Source organism: Impatiens glandulifera, unplaced genomic scaffold, assembly GCF_907164915.1.
Source record: "Impatiens glandulifera unplaced genomic scaffold, dImpGla2.1, whole genome shotgun sequence".
In the NCBI taxonomy this organism is placed as follows: domain Eukaryota; kingdom Viridiplantae; phylum Streptophyta; class Magnoliopsida; order Ericales; family Balsaminaceae; genus Impatiens; species Impatiens glandulifera.
In genome coordinates, this window is record NW_025919462.1 from 88,728 (window position 1) to 110,021 (window position 21,294).

The 21,294-nt window shown below is 29.8% G+C and overlaps 1 protein-coding gene across 1 annotated transcript; it reads left to right on the plus strand.

The window, feature by feature from the left end:
• The first annotated feature begins 8,800 nt into the window (after nt 1-8,800).
• LOC124918036 (beta-amyrin 28-monooxygenase-like) lies at nt 8,801-10,810 on the plus strand. The gene is made up of 4 exons (XM_047458302.1): nt 8,801-9,276; nt 9,643-10,124; nt 10,212-10,399; nt 10,467-10,810. Exons 1-4 carry the CDS (start codon nt 8,801-8,803, stop codon nt 10,758-10,760), a joined length of 1,440 nt encoding a protein of 479 aa, XP_047314258.1. The 3' UTR covers nt 10,761-10,810.
• Nucleotides 10,811-21,294: the final 10,484 nt, after the last annotated feature.

The window sequence follows — 21,294 nt, forward strand, 5'->3', positions numbered from 1 at the left end:
GCCCAGAATGATCACCCTACGATGGTGATCATCCCTTACAAAATAGAGATGATTCATCCCTATATATTTAAGTGGTCGGAAGAATAGCCAAAACATCATTAATAACTTTTGACTGATTCATCCCACTTGGAGCTTACAACCGACCTTAGGAAGCTCTAAATAGCTCCCATGAATCATTCCGAAGCCAATGAACCAACTCTCTCCCTTCAAATCAAAGAAAATCTCAAATCCGCGATTAAAGCTTAAAGCTTTCGAATTTTTTGAATTTTCTATTTGAAGCCTCAAAGCTTGGATTTGAGCATCCCGAAAGCTTCCTTAAGGATTAAGGAGTGTTTTCCAATCCTTGGTAAGGTTCCAATCTCTCTCTAATTCATATTTATAGTTTGAATTTAAAATTTTATATTTCAAATTACAAAAGCTTGTATGTTTGTTGTTCATGTTGTTTTGTGGTTGAATATTGATCCTAAGATCATTTAGAAACTATCTGGATATGATAGAACCGATCAATTGATCTAATAAACAAAAACCCAAATTTGAATTTCAAAAATCAAAAAATGGGTTTGCTATTTTTGGGTTAATTCTGTTGAATCACAACCTAGAAAGCTTCCCAACATGATTATAAATATGTTGGGCAACTGTTTGGATCATGTTTGATCAATCCCACCCATGTTTAATAAAAATCAAAATTTTCAAATTAAATGAAAATTTTGAGTTTTTGATTTGGTTAAAACGAACATCCAGTGTTCTTGTTTAGGTATCAATCAAGTATATGTAGTATAAAGAAGCTATTGGATAGCTCATTACACTTCAAAACAACTTTAAAATATAAAAATCCGATTTTTGATCACAAACTATTTTGAACAAATTGATCATCATCTAGGTCGATTGATACCTTGAGATGATGATCAACATGTTCCTAGAAAATTTGTGAAGCTACCCAAACTCTTATATTAAAGAATCAGAGCTAAAAAATGAATTTAAAGACCTGCACTTTTGTTTTCTTGAGGACCGAGGCTTGTTAGCCTAGGACCGAGAGATCTGACCGAGGATCCTCGATCCAGACCGAAACCTAGGACCAAGAAATTCAAACCTTTGACCAAGACCTAGGACCGATATTCTTAACCTAGGACCAATGTTCTTGAGCTAGGACTGAGGAATCCGATTGATGATTTTCACCTAGGACCAAGAGGTCTGACCTTGGAACCGAGAATCCCAAGTGTGGGACCGAGAATTCCAAACCCCAAGACCGATAGGTCTGACCTTAGGACCGAGAATCCCAAGCTTGGGACCGAGAGCTCCCGAACCCAGGACCGAAGGACTTAGCCCATAGCTAGCCCAAGACCAAGAGGTTTATACACCTCGACTGAAGCATTTAGCCTTGAGCTATCCCAAGACCGATATGTTTTTTACACCTAGATCAGTAAGATTAGCCTAAGATCGAGAGTCCTTAGCACCTAGACCGATGGACTTCAACACCCAAATTGAAGATCCCGAGCCTCGACCCAAACCTAGGTTCTGTTGACCTCGACCGATAAAAACGAACTTGAGGCTTAGGGCTCCGGTCATAGGCCTGTTTGGTTCCACTTTTTAAAATTCAAAATTATTTTTGTAATTTTGGAACATCAAACCATTTTCTAAAAATTCAAAAAGAAAAGAAAATGTTTTCAAAATATTTTTGGAATATTTTCCACAACATATTTTGATAAAGGCTTGTTTAATGTTTATCTCTATACCATAATGCCTTAAAAAATGATCGATATTCTTCAGGTATTTCCTCCCTAAACAATCATGAACAACATCTACCAACATTTAAATATTGTTGTTTCAATATTTTAAATAACCCACAAACCTTATGAATGTTTAGGATCAGAAGAATAATTGGTAAAAATAAAATGTTATATAATCGATTTTTAAAAGCCACTTTATAAGTATAGACCATTTTTAAAATGGGTACGAAGGATGAAGCACGAAAGACATTTCCCGAGTATCACCAAACTACGAACTAAAAGAAAATTTCGATCAATACGTTTGTATACGTATGTCTGGCGGCTCTGTTTCAAAATAAATAATCTTTTAAGTTAATTATGTTTACTTAATTTAATCTAATGAATTTCTAAAAAAATAAATTGTAATTTGATTACCATAAATCCCCAAATTATTTAAAATTGAACCCCGAGATTAATTAGTTTTAATTAATTTCAAAAGCGGTCAGTAATCAATAGGAATATTTTAAAAATAATGTTTTATTTTAAAAGAAAATTCCTAACACGCAAACCGATGTTGAATTACTCGAACTTTAAGTCTTTCACAAAAACTGATATAATGAGTGTTTTTATATGTTTTAAATAATTGATAAATATATATTTTTTACACAAAATATTATAACATTAAATTATTATTATTTTTAATAAAAAATAATAGTTAATGTTATTGTTTTAAAAAAAAAATTATTTATATAATAACATTTATGTATAAGTATATATAGTTTTGAAACAAGAATTTTACGATGTTTACATAAAAAAAAAGATGATTCAATATTATTTTTTAATAGATATTGTACATATATTTTAATTAATATTTTAACTTTTGATAGATAATAAACTATTTTCGAAATTTTTAACTAGATATATATAATAGAAGCTCAAACAATTATGTATGAGAGATGAAAGACACAAACATATATTTCGTTCAAATATTATTTTCGTTAATTTGAGATGATTTGACCATTCACGTTAAAAAATGTAAAAATTAAATTAAAAATATATAACGAAAAAATTAAAATTTTGAAAAAATGACATACTTGCAATATTTGTTTTCAATTATCCCAATTTCAAAAAAAATTATAATTTTTTTTATAGTAAATGTGATATTAGATACTTCACACAATAATAAAAAAATGAAACAAGTAAAAAGAACAACATACACACAATAATAAAATTTCTCAAACTTATATATTTTATATAGATAGTGTTTAATAATTATGATACTATGAAATTCATATCAAACACAATATAATGATAAAATTTATGTAATAAAATATAAATGATTATTAATTTTTTATAATTCATGTGTAAAATTATAAATAATAAAAATAAAAATTTAAATGTGTCATTTTGTTATATAACAAAATTTAATTAAGGTAAAAATTTATGTTTATTGTATTTGATTAAGTTTTTTTAAATTGGATACAGTAATTATGAGAATCTTCATAATTATTTTTAATAATATAATATTAAGGAGTGATTACCTCCTTAAATATTATTAATTGATCAATTTAGAAACTATTAAAGTAATTTTTAATGCGAGTGTCTAAAAAATGATACGAGTATTTTCATGTAAAAAATTTAAGTTGAAGATATATAATAATGTTATAAGTCATATTAATTTCATATTTTAATAATTAAATAAACAAAAATCGGTTAGATAAAATAAATCTGTTCAAACCACCTTCACAAATGAAACTTTGACTGCAATATAATATTTTTATATTAATTTTATTTTATATTGATCACAAGCTCATTAATAGCAATCTAAATCAAATAAGGTGATTTCAAATAGTTTGACTTCTTACAAAAATATATTTTATTGAATTATATTTCAGATTATATTTTACAAAGACAGTTTGTGTAAGTTGTTTATATATTTTAAAAAGATAAAAAAAATTCATTTCATTAATTCAATTTTTTTTTATCATAGATGATAAAAATAATAAATATAATTTACGAGAAGAATTGTTAAAAATAAGATTATACGTGATCCATTAGGATAGAATGATAGGTTTGTATCACAGAAATATAAGTCTGGATCGGATAACAATTCGAGTGCTCTCTTGTTGTTGCGGATCAATCAAAATGTCATAGTTAATTAACCCTTACTTTGTCAATTCTTTATTATTATTATTATTGAGATTCATGTCAATTCGGATTAATATTTAGGTATAGATTTACCCCTTTTTCTCCTTTCAAACAAATTGAAATATTGAAGTTTTTCTATTTGGAATCGTGTTAGATCTAATTCCTATTACTTTGGCTGGATTATTCGTAACTGCATATTTACAATACTTAATTATTTTATTATTAAATCAGTTGCATGTTAAAAGAATAAGATATAATTTTAGGTCCGCTTGATTTATGTAAAACTAAGGCTGAGAAACGCAATACAAAACAAGGAAGCTTTTTATATTAGTAAAGGAAACGTTATTCAGTGAGTTTGTTTTACTTTCACTCCGCAATAGCTATTGACTGAAAATATAATGACTTTAATTTACATGTAAAACCATGGAGGTATGCAGACAAGGACTTAGATGGCCCCACTCCTTTTTTTTTCTTTTATATATAATAAAATTAAAAATCTTAAATCCATACTTTTCACTTCTTTTCAACTATCGTATACACAATAAACAATAAATATATATATATATATATATGAATAGACAAATATAGATATTAGGATTATTCTCTCATTTTATTTGCAATTTATTTACATAAATATATTAAATTTTGTTTCACTAATTTAATATTATATTAATTTTGTATTATTTAATTATTTTTATTTTAAAATTTTATATTTATTTATCTGATTCTCAAAAAATATAAAATTTTATCATTTTTTTTTCTAATTCTAATTCTCTTATCTGATATCTATCTTCTTAATTATGTATTGGTTAACTTTATTATGTTTATAACAAATTTGATTTTATTATGTTGGATTAAATATTACAATCTTAAGAATTTATAATGTTAAAATTATTTATTTATTATTTTCTATTTTTTTATATAATTTCAATATAATTTTTTAATAAAATAATTACTTAGCTTCAACACTATAATTTTTACTACTACAAAGTAAACATTTTCAGCAATGAAAATGTGAATACGGAACTTCGCAATAAAATAAAGGACAATTTTTTTCCGATTCTTTGACCGTATATATTGAACGAAATATATATATATATATATATATATATATATATTTTATTATAAATGAATTTTTTGTTTTAAAATCTGTTAGAGTTTAACTTATTTAAATATTATAATATAACGTTTTCTTTTGATATATAATTTATTACACAAAATTTAAACCCACCTTAATGTGAATTCCTAATTCGTCCCTGTCTAACACATTCATGTAAAAACATTTATACCTTCATGTAAAAGTATTTATACTTTCGTGTAAATCCTACTAGACAATACATTATAAAACATCTTAATTATTTTATAGTCTATATAATTATATATTATAGGAATATATATAACAACATATTTATACTGTAAATTTATTTGATATATTTAAATTACTTCGTATTAATTATATTATAATTTATATAATTATATATTAAATATATATATATAACAACATATTTTAAATTGATTGGTGAGATATTTAAATGAATTTGTTTTAATTATTTTATATTTTATATAATTATATATGAAATATATATAAATATTGATATAAAACCATTAACATTCATGTAAAAACATTTATACGTTCATGTAAAAATATTTATGCCTTAATGTAAACCTACTAGAGAATAAAAATAGATGAACCGTGCGCTAGCTAACGAGTGAAGATTGCTTTAATATGTATTTACAGCGCTGAAAGGAGTGAAACAAGCACTACCTAGTGAGGCTTGTTTCACTTCTATTTACTGAGTGAAATATATCTCTATAATTTTCATGTAAAATCACTAACACATTCATTTAAAAATATTTATACATTCATGTAAAACTATTTATTTCTTCATGTAAATTATACTAGAAAATAAAAAAAATAAAACAAGCGCAACCGAGTGAAGATTGCTTCACTATGTATTTACATCGCTGATATGAGTGAAACAAACGCTATCTAGTGAAGCAAGCTTCACTGTGTATTTGCATCGCTGATAGGAATTAATGCAACATTTATAGAGAAAATATTAGTATCATATATATTTTTAATTATTTTATACATTAATTTTAAACATTTTTTAATATTTGGATAATTATTTATTATAAGAATATTTTTTTTTTATTTTTCAAAAGATTTAATTATATTCCATTTATTTATTTGTCTAATTTTAATAAATTTTCAATCCTTACTAAATTTGATTCTTAAACCATTAAAATCAATATAAATCTAAAAATAACCTTAATTAAATATAAAAAAAACATCATAAATAGATTAATTATGTGATGTTTTAATATTTTATTTTTAAAATAAACATATCAACAATAATTAATATTAAACCCGACATTTATCAAAGCTACTTTTTCCTATATATTTAACCTATATCATTGATTTATATGATTGTTGTACATGGTTTATACATTTAATTTGTTTTTAAGTGTTTTTCAAATAAACAAAAATTAGATTTCAAACTATAAAAAAATAATGTAATTTTAAATACTTGATATATTTAAAAATATATGTTTAACAATTAAATTTACATTGAACTCAAATTTTAAAAATTAAAATAAATTTAAAATTAATTAAATTTAAATAATATTATTTTTATCTAAAATATTTATACATAAATAATATTTTATTTATATTTTTATCTGTGTAAAAATACTAAGAATTATGCTAGTTTATTTAATTAAAGGTTATCCATCAAATGACAACCACTGAAGGATGCAACAACAGAAACATAAGCGTGCAAAAAAACACAAGATATGAAACTTATGAGTTGTGGGAAAAGAATGACATCAAATCCAATTAAGATGACACTCAATAGTCCTGATCTCACGCTTAAACTTAAAACACTTTCAGATGAAATTAAATCCATGACATATTTGTCTCTTAAGCCGACTCTTACCACTGGCTACCCGACTAAGATTTTTATACTTAAACATAATTGAATTATAACAATATTCCAAAGATGGAGAAAGTCAAGATAGTTGTTAAGATCAGAAGGGCTCAGGTCGCAACATGATTTTTTTGTTTTATAAATTAGCAAAATCATACAATAGTAAAAAAGGATTGAAAGCTCGAAATGAAATGAAACAAAACATGCACAAGTAGGGAAAATTGATAAACTTGATAAAGGAAATACTACTTAGTTGTATGTTGACTTGTACATTTGGAGAAATCTCAACTTGATGATTAGCCTTTCACTTATTTGCGATCTTGACGAGATACGATATCAATCGAATGATGTTGGACGCATCATGATTTTTTGATTTTATTTTTTATCGTTTACTATTTTTATACATAACTTAATTTGCGTTAAATTAAATTTATGGCATAACTTATATATAAAAGAACATTTAATTTTGTGAACGGTACAATTACTCTTTCCCATGAATTAAAAAAAAAGTTTTATTAAAAAATTAAAAATAATTAATAATAATAAGAAAATCTTAACACTATTTCCTTTACTCCATTTTAGGATTATTGAAAATGAAATTTGTCTTATCTTTGATGACACCACAAAGGTTTCATAAGAATTTCATGTTCTCTTTGGATATTCATTTGTGTTGTGGATATCTTTTAAACTAGTAATATTGTCATCTTAAATTCTTTTTCATTTCTCACCAACTTAAAATTGAAAGTCTTTCAAAATAATGTTAAGTAGCTAATTTATGTTTTTTTTAAGAGGGATTAGATATCCATCAGTTAGTCATAACTCATAACAAAGAACCCAACCTATATAGGATCCACGAGCAGGGCGGATCAATATAGGAGTTCGGGTGGGCTAAATTTCAAAAAAAAAATTACGGGAAAAATGTGACATTAGCCCTTAATTACTTAAATTTTTTAATTTAATACAATATTTTTTTATCTATTTTTTTTTTTAGAAAAAGACAACACATACATTTATTCATTATCCATTATCGTTTTATTCATAATTTTTTCGTTATTTTTTAAATTCACCGTAATTTTTTTTCAAGCCCACATCAAATCAAATCGAATTTTTAGAGATAAAAAGTTATAACTATGATAATTAGTGACGGTTACTTTAATTGTTGCTGTTAAACCAAAAATACATAATTTATTTTTGAAAATACTTATAACTGGAATAAAACTGAGTTTAAACGGATAAATATTATTAAATTTATTAATATATATAATTAAAGCATATTTTTAAATATTATTTAATCTAAATAAATATTCCAATCAAATATTTAAAAAGATAATTTTCTTTTTCTTTTGCCCATATCCAGATCTAGATCCGATACAGATCCGTATCTGGTGTTTTCAAATTGGGTATTATTAAAAATCTTTATTGCTCTATTTTGGTAACTAAAGATTAATAGCGACGGTATATGGATTCGTCACTAGTTAGTTGTCAACAAAACAATATTTTTGAGTGATGGATCACTATTTACTTTAGCTTCATTTGCAAGATCATGCATGTGATGGGAATTCCTTAAATCCTTCGATCTAGTCAATTCTGTCAGATTGAATTTTTAGATGGACTATTATTATTTTATGACAAATAACTTGTTTTTGATAATAATTAAATATTATTTTAAAAGAGGATAGGGTATGAAATTTGTGACAGGGAATGAGGGAGAAAATAACGTGTCACAACATCACTGTCGAAAAAAATGATAAAGAGTGAGGAGAAGAAGAGAGAAAAATTGTTAATTTTTCAGCGAACCAGATTGCGTCACGTAATTCCCTCTCAAATTTCATCTCCCACTCATTTTTATTAGACCCACAAATTAATAAGAAAATATAATAAGTTTCTTTAAATTTGACCTACAAATTAAAAAGGATTAGATTTCAATGAATAGAATAGAATAGAATAGAATGTGTGAGCATGCAAGTCTATATATATTTTTGTTCAAAGACTTCTGATAACACATTACATTTAATAATGCAAGAAACAGAAATTGATCTCCTTTTCCTCTTCCTCTCCCTTATCCTCTTCCTAACCTTCATGCTAGCCTTTTCCCTCCGCCTAGTTTTCTCCGGCAAGGACCAACTGCCACCCGGGAGGACTGGCTTCCCTATTGTAGGAGAGACCCTTGAGTTCATGTCCATGGGCCGAAAGGGCACCCCAGAGAAGTTCTTCAAGGAGAGGATGGCCAAGTATTCTCCTGAAGTTTTTAAGACCTCGCTGATAGCTGAGAAGACAGTTGTGTTTTGTGGAGCTTCTGGGAACAAGTTTTTGTTTTCCAACGAGAATAAACTGGTGACATCCTGGTGGCCGAGATCGATCGAGAAGATTTTCCCGTCTTCTACACAAACTTCGACTTATGAAGAGTTGCTCAAGACGCGCAATCTTCTCCTCCGATTCTTGAAACCCGAGGCCCTTCAGAAGTATGTTGGTACCATGGACGTCGTCGCCAGGTACAATTAATTAAGGGGTTAGCGGTTCAGTTCGGTTTGATCCGATCAGGTCAATTTATACACAAAAATGCACCACCAAACCTAGACATTGACTTAAAAAATCTAAAACAATCTTTTTGAATTAAAGAAGGTCTTATATTGATTTAATGCTGAATTCTCTTATTTAATGCTTTCCATTGATCATATATATAAGTTAAATCATAATAATTTTTTTAAAGCAAGAAACCATTTCATGTATCCATGTTTTTTCCATTGTATAGAATGTCAGATTTTTTTTTTTTAACAATTCATTATTTTTTATAATTTGTTACATTATTTAATTAAAAAAGTATATTTGAAAAATAAAATATTAAATCTGTCTAACAGGAGTCATTTAGACACTCATTGGAACAACCACAAGAAAGTCACAGTCTTTCCTCTAGCAAAAAATTACACTTTTACCCTTGCATGTTGCCTTTTCCTAAGCGTCGAGAATCCCACCCAAATCGCTAGATTTTCCGACCCTTTCCATTTATTGCTCGCTGGAGTTCTATCAGTCCCAGTAAACTTCCCGGGCACAAGGTTTAACAAGGCAATAAACGCAACAAAATCGATAAGGAAAGAGCTGATTCGGATAATCCGACAGAGGACGGCTGATCTTGGGGCGGAAATCGCGATCCCTGGAAACGATATTCTATCCCACATGCTCATTACCACGGACGATAATGGGCAGTTCATGAAAGAAATGGATATCGCAGACAAGATCATTGGACTGTTAATTGCCGGTCATGACACGTCAAGTGCTGCCATTACTTTTATTCTTAAGTATCTTGCAGAGTTTCCAAAAGTCTACGATAAAGTTCTTCAGGGTACGCGACAATCTTGTTATTTTTGTACAAAGAAGTTGTTGAGTTTGATTAGTTATGTTGAATTTTGAATGAATGCTATGTTTTCAGAGGTAGAAGAGTTGGCGATGGAGAAGAAAGGCGAGGATCTTCTGAACTGGGAGGATTTGAAGAAGATGAAGTACTGTTGGAATGTGGTTAATGAAGTCCTGAGAATGGTGCCGCCGGTCCAAGGGACTTTCCGGGAAGCTTTAACAGATTTTACTTATGCTGGTTTCTCTATTCCCAAGGGATGGAAGGTAAATTCTTTTTTATTCTTTTACGCGAGTTTTTTTTAGTGAGAATTGAAATTACGTGTGTGTACAGTTATATTGGAGTGCGAATACAACACACAAGAACTCTAAATACTTTTCGGAGCCGGAGAAGTTTGAGCCATCGAGATTCGAAGGAAATGGACCAATTCCTTTCAGTCACGTGCCATTTGGAGGGGGACCGAGGATGTGTCCGGGAAAAGAGTATGCGAGGTTGGAGATATTGGTGTTCATGTATAACATAGTGAGGAGGTTCAAATGGGAGAAGGTAATTCTTGATGAGAAAATTGTGATTGATCCCATGCCTAGGCTTGCCCATGGTCTTCCCATTCGTCTCCACCCACACTAAATGATGAAAGAATAATAATGTTGCATGTGTTTGTTTTGTTGTTCTATTTCTGTTTTGTTGTTCTATTTAAGAATAAAATTTGTTACAAATATTATATTCTACTAATGTTTGTGACAGAATTGTGTTTCTAATAAAAGTTTGTAACATTTTTAATTTATTTATTTGAAATTTATTCAAATAATCGAACATGAAAGATGGCATTAAAGTTAAAAGAATTATATATAGTAGAAAAATGTCGGTTAATTGCAACTCATATCATTACCTGTCCGTCTAAATAGGCTGTAATATAAAAGACTATATATAGTTAAAACTTTTCTTGCTCGAATATCTAGTTAAAAACGTCGGTAAGACAATATCTAGTTGAAGTAGGTGACAGTTCTAAAATGCAATTATCTTCTTTTCAAGGTTGGGATATTGGTGATGCAAATGTTTGGCGAAACTTTAAATGGAATAAGAGTGAACAAAATTTAGTTTAAAAATATTATTATATATAGCTCAAAAATATTATTATATATAGTTCATTATATAATTAAATAGTTAATTTGTTATTTACAATGTATAAATCAACTTAGAACGTCTAAAAACGGCGACATCTTAAAGCATCGAATGGATAGTTTCGCCTCATAATTTACCTTTCTCTCTAATCCCGAGTGAGACGAGGAACCAAAATAATAGGCTAAATTAGAGTCTAACTTAATGTCGGTTTCATTAAATCCAGTAGTTTACTTTTCTCTCGAACCTCGTAAAACGAAATGAGAGTACAACTTTTTCGATAGTCGTCTCGTATAAAATGAGACGAAGAATCAAAATAAAATTTAATGATATTAATTAGACTAGTTTTGACTTTTTAGAGTTGTCATCTAATTTTTTCTTTAAGAAATCGAGAAAAAAATATTGTGCGTTCTCGAATACCAATAAAAGAGATTCCTCATCGCAAGCGAGCGTTAGGAGTCCTCTAGATCGCAGAGAGGCATTTGCGGTATCTTTTGAGCGCAAGATGGCGATGAAGATGTTGAGTGTCTGCTAACCTAGAGCGTGCATTGACTCCTTCAATTGTGTAATTTTTCAGTAGCTTGAATCATGGGCCTCCATTTTATTTAAATACAAGTGCCTTCTTTTCTTTTTTCCTTGAGCTTTGTATATTTAATTCTTGCCCAAGACCCACCAGCATTTAATTAAATAGATCTCTTCATCTACACTTTGTTTGATTTATTTTTTATTAACTAGGTATTATCCTGATTGACTATATATATATATATATATATTAATTTATTTATTTATTTAATTTGTTTATTTATTTATATATTTTATTTTATTTAAATAGTCCGAAATTTAATTGTTTTAAAATTCGATTGATTTGGACTCATAGTCATTCAATTTTGGTCTTCAACTTAAAACAATGGTAAGTGGAATATTGCCATATCTAATGATATTCACAAAATTCATCCTCATATTTGTCTAATGTAATATTCTTTCGTGGTTCCAATTCTCTGATCATTCATTTTTCCTTTAGAATGTTCATCATTTGATTTGGAGGCATCCCAAACTCTTTCAAGTTCCTTTTCTTTTTAAGAGAAAATGGAGGAACACGAGGATTAGTCCTTTAGCACGAATGTCCATCTAAACGTTTCTCATAACTTTCCTTTCTCCTTGGATTTCCCTCATCCATATCAACCTCTTTAGCATGGTCCTTTTTAACATCGAGTGGCTTATCAGATATGTCCTTAAGGAGTGTGGCATCGTCTAACTTGTACCCTATGACCAGAGCCGTCTCATTTATTTTTGGGTTCTGGGCGATCTAAAATTTGGGGCCTAAATTTTAGAGAGACGAGTAAAAAGAAACATAAAACTTAATTTTTTTATAGTACTGCATAAATGTTTTTTTGGGCCTTCTTAATTTTGGGGCCCTGGGCAATGGCCCATCTTGCCCACCCTAATAGTCGGTCTTGCCTATGACTATTAGGTCCTGGAATGAGATGAAAGTGTAGATAGTCATGAGTGCTTCATATGTGTAATTAAGGATTCTCAGAATCATGAAAATCTAAGGATCTTCACTTGGTGGATCTACCATGATTAAAGTCAAACTCATCCAACGGTTTTTCTAAACCTAAAAGTCCTCATTGATTCCTTGTTTCAAAAATTTTAAAAATTTAATTCTTGAGGAGTCGTTCACGAAGAGGTCGTGCATCGTCGAGGTGAGAGCGTCGACTTGTCTCTGAAGTTGTTGAACCATCGTTAGTAATTCTTCCATTTCCGAACGCATTACCTCTGCATGTTGGATTTGTTCATCAGCCATGTTTCAACAATGCTAACTTCTTTGACCGAATGTAATCTAATCTTTCTCAACCTATAACGTGAAAGTGGTTAGCAATAGAGTTGATATCAATGTACGTAAATAAAACCAATATATGCATTTGTTGATACAAATGTGCATGCAAACGAACGTCCATGAATGCACATGTCTATGCGAATGCGGATGCAAATGAATAACAATGTATATACATGTCTATACGAATGTGGATGTTGATGCAAATGCGATCCTATGAAGGGTCCATCATCTCAAAATTCTTCATTCATGACAACTTCGAATGTCCAATGGTAACATTACTCGAGTATGTCGAGCCACCCATGCTCATACTTTTTTGAAAATAGTTCATGACCCCTTTTATATGCTTGACTTAGTTGACTCAACTAGTCAACAATATCTTTTTTTCTTGAAGATCTTAATTTTCCAGTTTGAGATTTCACTAATTTAGACTATTTTCTATTCAAATCAATGATGTTGAAAAAGTACTTTCCATGAATAGAAATAATTTGACATAATATTTACCAAGTTTAATACCTCTTTTCAATTTTAAGTTGATGCTAATTATTAAGTTCATGCTTCAGACTTCAGGCCAAGAATTTCTTCTTTGAGTATCATATCTTGAAATCTATAATGAGGTTAATAGAAATAAATACTTTTACAAATGTTAATGAATGGTGTATAGAATATGATCTAGTATATAAATAATTTGTTATCCTCATAGGTGATAACTGATTTGTTTGATCCAACAGGACAAAATTTGCGAGTTCGTGAAGATGCACATGTTCTTGGAATTTCCAGTTTTTAATTTTTAATTGTTTGTGATATGTAATATTCATTTGCATATGGCCATCTCAGTTTTCATATTACACAACTAATCATGCACGAAGTCGATGATAAAATCATTAACTGTATTCCTACTTGTTGAGAGTTATATTTCTCTAAAACACCATGTATCATTGTGAATGATGCTAGAGTGTGTTTCCACTTAATGATTTAGTTGATTTTCTTTTCTTTATAGTTCCCCTATTGTTTTGTAGCTAGTAAATTGGTAAAGAGAGTTCTTATAGCCTCATATATTTTATACATGTTACAGGTAATTATGCTGAGGGTATTAAGGAAGAAGTAGTTATGTTCCATGGTCATGCTCTTTTTTTTTTTTTTATTGTTGTTGGTGAATGTAATAATTTGTATTCTTCCTAATGCGAGTGTGTTGCAAATATGGTTTCTTATAGGATTTTTGTTGGAAAGTTAATTATCTTTTTTCTATGCATACATTTGTATGCAAAGCATCGACATGCATGTTAGCGTTTACCGTAGGCATGATAATTGGTATACCAGAGGTGCGTCCCCGGTCCTCTCGTACTAGGGTTCAAATAATTTTAATATGTTCAGTAGTCGTGGTACACCATATTTACTCTAGTATGTATTATTAAGAATATGTTTTTAATGTTTAAACTTTGTTTGTTTCAGGCTTTAGTGTACTAAAATATATGGTTGTCTATATCAAGAGCTTTGATAAATTATACATTATTTTGTTCCTACGTTGATGACATGTTGATTGTTGAAAGAAGCTTGTATGAGATTAACAAGCTCAAGAAAGAGTTGTCTGAAAAGTTTGCAATGAAGGATTTGAGTGTTGCAAAATAAATCATTGGGATGAGAATTTTCAGGGATGAAGAAGTTCTCAAGCTTTCACAAGAACAATATGTGAAGAAAGTTCTTAGCAGGCTCAACTTGTATGATGCAAAATCAGTTACTATCCCCTTAGCTAGTCACTTCAGACTATCTAAATACCGGTCGCCTTCAATAGAGAAGGAGAAAATTATATGGCCAATATTCAATATGCCTCTACCATTGATTGTATTATGTATGTGATGGTTTTCACAAGACCAGACATAGCACACATACAGTGGAAGTTATTAGCATATTCATGAGCAACTCAGGTAGACAACATTGGGAAGTAATAAAGTGAATACTATGATACTTAAGAGGAAGAACGGGTCTCGCTTTGTGTTTTCGAAAGTCTAATATGGGTTTGGAAGGATATGTTGATACTGACAATGGTTGTGATGTTCATAGTAGGAAGAGCACAATATGGTACATTTATACTCTAAGAGGTACTGCAATCAATTAAGTTTCAAAATTGCAAAAGATTATTGTTTTTTCCAGTTGTGAGGTAGAGTAGGTTGTTGTGATAGAGGTTGCTAAGGAGATGATGTGGTTACAACCCTTTTTGCGAGAATTGGGTCAAGACTATGATGGAAGTGTGTTGCGATGCGATAGTTAGAGTGTCATTTATTTGACAAAGAATTCAGTTTATCATGGAAGGACAAAGCATATACAAGTTCGTTATCATTTCATCCGGTCAGCTTTAAAAGATGGAGTATTAACTCTTGAGAAGAATCCTAGGAGTGAGAATCCAACCGATTTTCTTACGAAAGCTGTGACAAATGAGAAACTGAAGTTGTGTGCAAATTCAGCTGGTCTTCTTCGTTAAGACACCGGATGGAAAGCCGCTACCGATCGAGAGATTATGAAATTAGTGTCCAAGTGGGAGATTGTTGAGTTATGGAGTCTACACTTATAATAAACTTTACATTGTTAATTAGAGTTTATTGGATGTGTATTTGTTTTATTGTTACTTGTTTTATATTTTATTTTTAAATCATTATTGGTTGAGAGAAATTGTGTATTAAAAAAATCCGAAATTCAATTATTAATCGATACATTTTTCTCTCTAAAAAAATAAATTCTAAAAAAATTGAAAATTTAATATTTCTTGGTCTCTCCGTGACTTTTTTAGTATAGGAGGGTGTAATATTTTTCTTTACATCACTCAAATTTGAGTTGGTGTTGTGTTCTGTTCGGTCTGGCACCCTGTTTAACCGGATCGATTTTTTTCGTTCCGAATTTTTATAATCCGAATAATTCTCTCAATTATTGGTGGATCGTTTGCTACTCATACTCTCCGATTGTGTTGGTGATATTTTCTCGAGTATGTGTCCGTCCTCTTCTTAGCAGCAAATGAGATGATAATCGGATATGGAGTTAATTTTTATTTTTTCAATAAAAGATTTTTGTATTCGATATTTCATATGGAAAACCTCTTACATTATTCTCCAATTATTTGTATGGATTTCTCACTATTTTGGTCATATATGTAGATGGTCTATTTTCACTTGTCAGGATTTTTTCCGACGTTGTTTACCAACTATCGGCTAAGGATAAATTTTTATTGTCGCTTAGAATATTTCGTAGAGATTTGTTTGACTCTGTTTTTTTGACTAATTGTTTGGCTTACTCTACTTCAATAATCATCGTTCACGAACTTAAATGAGTTTGTCTTTAGAAAATTTTTCAACAAATTGAATGATCGTTGGATATTTTCGATTGGGAGTTTAATTTTTGTATATTGTTTATACAATTTAATATCTAGATCATCTAAGAGGTGGATACTCACCCTAAAATCTTGGGTTCGAGCCCGTCAGATGGTAAATTTTGCGCTTGGTTAAATTGTTAAGTGTATTTGCGGATTACATGCTTAACATTTTTTTTTCAAAAATATATAACTAGATCATTATTTAATTATTTTGATTGTATAGATGTATATTGTATTATTTATAAATTATTTTTATATGTTACTCTTTTTAATTTATTGAAAATTAATTTCATATATATATATATATTTTGTGCCTCACATGATTGTTATGAATATACATGGAATTCGAATTATTAAGTAATAATTTTAGGAAGTTGGTTTATCATGAAAACTAATTTGAGATTTTGGATATTAATTATAAAAAAATAAAGATTAATGTCATTAATTTAACGGTTAAATTTAAAAAAATCAGTTATCAAATTTTTTAAATAGTTAAAATTAACGGTTAAATTTGATAGTTAAATTAGTGACATTAATATGTTATTACGTATTTATAAATGTTGCGTATAATAATCATTGTTTTTGTAATTAAATTATAAGTTTTAAAAAGAGGTCTTTAAATCCCAATTAACCCCTTTGCCTGATCCTTATCATTAGTTGGAGGAGCATATGTCAACTCAAGTAATTTAGATTTGTTACAAAAAAACATTATTATATATGTTATTAAAGTTAGCTCAATAATTATTTCATCCATGATAATCATGAAAGATCCTTTAACACATCACAAAATGAAATGTGTATATTGTGAAAAGAAAAAATAATTTCCACGATTTAGATATTACATTCGCGATGTGTTAACTGTTGAGAGATATCATATATAAGAAAAATATTATATACAAATATGAAGATAAACTTTTGAATAATCCAAAGAGTGTTTCAACAATGAAGAATTTCTTAAGTCTATCAAAATGAACTTTTGAAGAATCACTCACAAATGTTGTCATTACTCAATTTTTCAATAGGAGAATTTCAATAACAATGAAATTATTGATATCTGAAATCTGATACTATTTTTTATTAGAGAAATGATACAGACAGCTACTGGGAGAGCGATTCTCCCAGCGACTGTCTACGTGGCCTGCCACGTAGGCCAGATAAAAAAAAAAAAAAAAAAAAATCTAAAAACCCAAAAGCCCAGAAGCCCGCCTTTCATCTTCCATTTGCCATTTTCATCTTCTCAAACATTAGGGTTTCTCTCTCAAGTTCATCGGCTACAGATTTTCATCTTCTCAAACATTAGGGTTTCTCTTAAGTTCATCAGAGATTTTCATCTTCTCAAACATTAGGGTTTCTCTCAAGTTCATCAGAGAAAATCCATCGTTTGCTCGCGTTCTTCGTTCCACACAAAATGGTAACTTCTTCATCATTTTTTACTTTAGTACATTTCAGCTGCAGCGTGAGCTAGGGCCCGATATTCTGCCTCCGTTGATGAACGAGCCCTTTTGTGGGGTATTCTCATAAGATTCAGGCTCCGCCGGTGGCTATACTTCAGCCCAGGATAAGAAAGAGGAAGAATCTCTCCTAACCCCACTACCTTTCCCGGAAACTTATTAAGTCGAATTGCAGGATTAGAAGAGAAGGTAGTTTGGTGTTAAAGAACCACCCTCCAATTCAGATTCTTTATTCCCCCCAAGCCGGTTCATCTTTGCTTCCTTGCATGCCGCTTTGTTAACAACCGGCGAGACTCTCCTTCTCAAGCCCCAGGTCGGGACGAGACTTTCTTTGAGCTACTGGGGAGCAGAAGACAATCTCGAGAAATCTCTCCGTGAGGGTCGATGTAATTGAGCTCGACCAGAGGGTTCGGTTATATAATCTAACTTGCGACATTTTGGTAATGTTTAGGAATCAAATAAACAAGTGGTTATATATGATGCTTCTAAGAAGAACGAAGCAAAAAAGATGAAAACAGTGAAGAAGAAGAACGAAGTGAAGAAGAAGAATAAACAGAATGAGGAAGAAGAACGAAGGTAACAAACGAACAACAGTTAACTGCATTGTCTAGTTAATTTTGTTAACAACATTATGTTTTATTTATGCAATTTCATGTTTATGAACTCTGTTAAATGCATTATGTAATGAACTGTAATGAACTGCAATGTCATGCTACATGATCTGCAATGTCATGTTTCACGAATTGCAATGTAATGTTACTTGAACTATTTTGTCATGTTAGGTGAACAACAATGCCATGTTATCTTAAATGCACTGTCCTGTTATTTTCTTAATTGTATTGTCATGTTTTATGAATTGCAATGTCTTGTTAGGTGAATAACAATATCATTTAACTGAACTGTCCTGTTATTTTTCTTAACTGCATTGTCTAGTTAATTTTGTTAACAACATTATGTTTTATTTATGCAATTTCATGTTTATGAACTATGTTAAATACATTATGTAATGAACTGTAATGAACTGCAATGTCATGCTACATGATCTGCAATGTCATGTTTCACGAATTGCAATGTAATGTTACTTGAACTATTTTGTCATGTTAGGTGAACAACAATGCCATGTTATCTTAAATGCACTGTCCTGTTATTTTCTTAATTGTATTGTCATGTTTTATGAATTGCAATGTCTTGTTAGGTGAATAACAATATCATTTAACTGTACTGTCCTGTTATTTTTCTTAACTGCATTGTCTAGTTAATTTTGTTAATACGAAGCCTTAACTAACAATATCAAAAGAAGAAGGATATAAAAAAGCTAATGGGTTTTTTGAAGTCTGTGATGAAGTCTCCCATTGCTGATGCACTCTCCACCTACAAGATGAAGTTGGTCACTATGCCGTGGCAAGATAACAGCAACTATGATGATTGTGGAGTGTATCTGATGCTTCATATGGAGAATTACATGGGCGAGGTCCATAATTGGAAGTGTGGCATCACACATGCCAATTCAAAGGAAAAACTTATTTGGTTGAGGAGTCATTACGTGAACAGAATCTTGCACTCGAAGAATAATAATATCAACCTGTCTATTGATTTTAAATTGTAAACTTGATACTTGCTTGTATGATTTTAACTTGATATTGGGTTATCATATTTATAATACAGGATTTTCTTGTTCATAATTCTGAAATGTCATATTGTTTCAACTACAATGTCATGTTGTGTCGACTACAATGTCATGTTGTTTCAACTATAATGTCATGTTATTTTTATAAGTTGCAATGTCATGTTGTTTATAAACTGTGAACTGTTTTTTATTGGTTAATATTGTAAACTGTAATGTCATGTTACTTGAACTGCAATGTCATGTTACTTGAACTACAATATCATGTTACTTGAACTGCAATGTCATGTTACAAATTCGAACAGTGCTTAATCAAAATATTTATACAATTACTATTTACGTTGAATGTTGTCCCCATATGTATCGGCAACATGGGAAAGTTGACATGACAAAAGTGATGTGAACGAAAGTTGAGTCGAGACTGGATCATTCCATTGTTCTTGAGTCGATACTTGATCATTCAATTGTTCTTGAGTAGAGACATGATCCTACATTGAAAATGCAGAAACAATGAAATGAACAATAAAAATGAAAAAAAATCCAGAAAATGCAATGAAAATGCAGAAAATGCAATAGAAATGCAGAAAATGCAGAAAATCCTAAGAACAATAAAAATCCAGAAAATGCAGAAACTATTCTAATGCAATGTCACGTTGTTTCAACTGAAATGTCATGTTAAATTAATAATGAAAATGCAGAAAATGCAATAAAAATGCAGAAAATGCAGAAAATCCTAAGAACAATAAAAATCCAGAAAATGCAGAAACTATTCTAAACCATTTCCTAACCTCAACCTTCTAGCTTTCGAAATAAAATTTCTACAACTTCTCTCATCAAAGTTCAAATTCTCATATCCTCCAGCTTCAACCACAATAGATTGAAATGTTTTTGACAAAGGTATTCCAGCTACGTCGTTTACTTCCAATCTTCTCTTCGCAATTGAATCTAGAACTTTGTGAGATCTAATATGTCTAGACTTTCCCGGGCTCAATATATGGTTGTGCTCAAGGTAGACACTAGTAATCTCAAATTCACACTCATTCCTAACAGCAACGTTAATCTTAGCCTTACAATTCGTCTTGATGGAAGGTCTAAGTTGTAAAATATTTTTCCCTTTTGAAGTAAATACACCATTTTTAGCACATGCAATGGAGAACCACTTTTGCTTTCCATCTTGCCCATTTCTTGCTCCTAACTTACAAATGCCAAAACCCTTTGATTGTGCGTAAGCATTATAATACTCACGAAGTTCATTTTCAGAATTAAAAGTCATGCCAACAATGGGGATTTGAACATTGGGAGGGGATGATGATGGTTCACCCATGAAGCTGAAGAATAAGAGAGAAATTTCAGTATTAAAAATATGACATGACATTGCAGTGTTAAAAACATAACATTGCGGTTGAAAGAACATGACATTGCATTTGAAAGAACATGACATTACAGTTGAAAGTGTAATGTAATGTAGCTGTCTGTATCATTTCTCAATGAAAAATATTAAAAATGAAAATTGTCAATTTTAATGTTGTATTAAGCTTGAATGTCGTGTTTTGAAATAATAAACATGACATTCAATTTTTTTAAAATGAACTGCAGTTTAATAGACATTTTATTTTAGTGCAAAACATGACATGACATTGTAGTGTTAAAAACATAACATTATAGTTGAAAGAACATGACATTGTAGTTAAAAAAACATGACATTTCAGTTATATATAGTTTATGAACAAAACTAAATACAGTTCATTTCTCTTATTAAATACAGAGAAAAT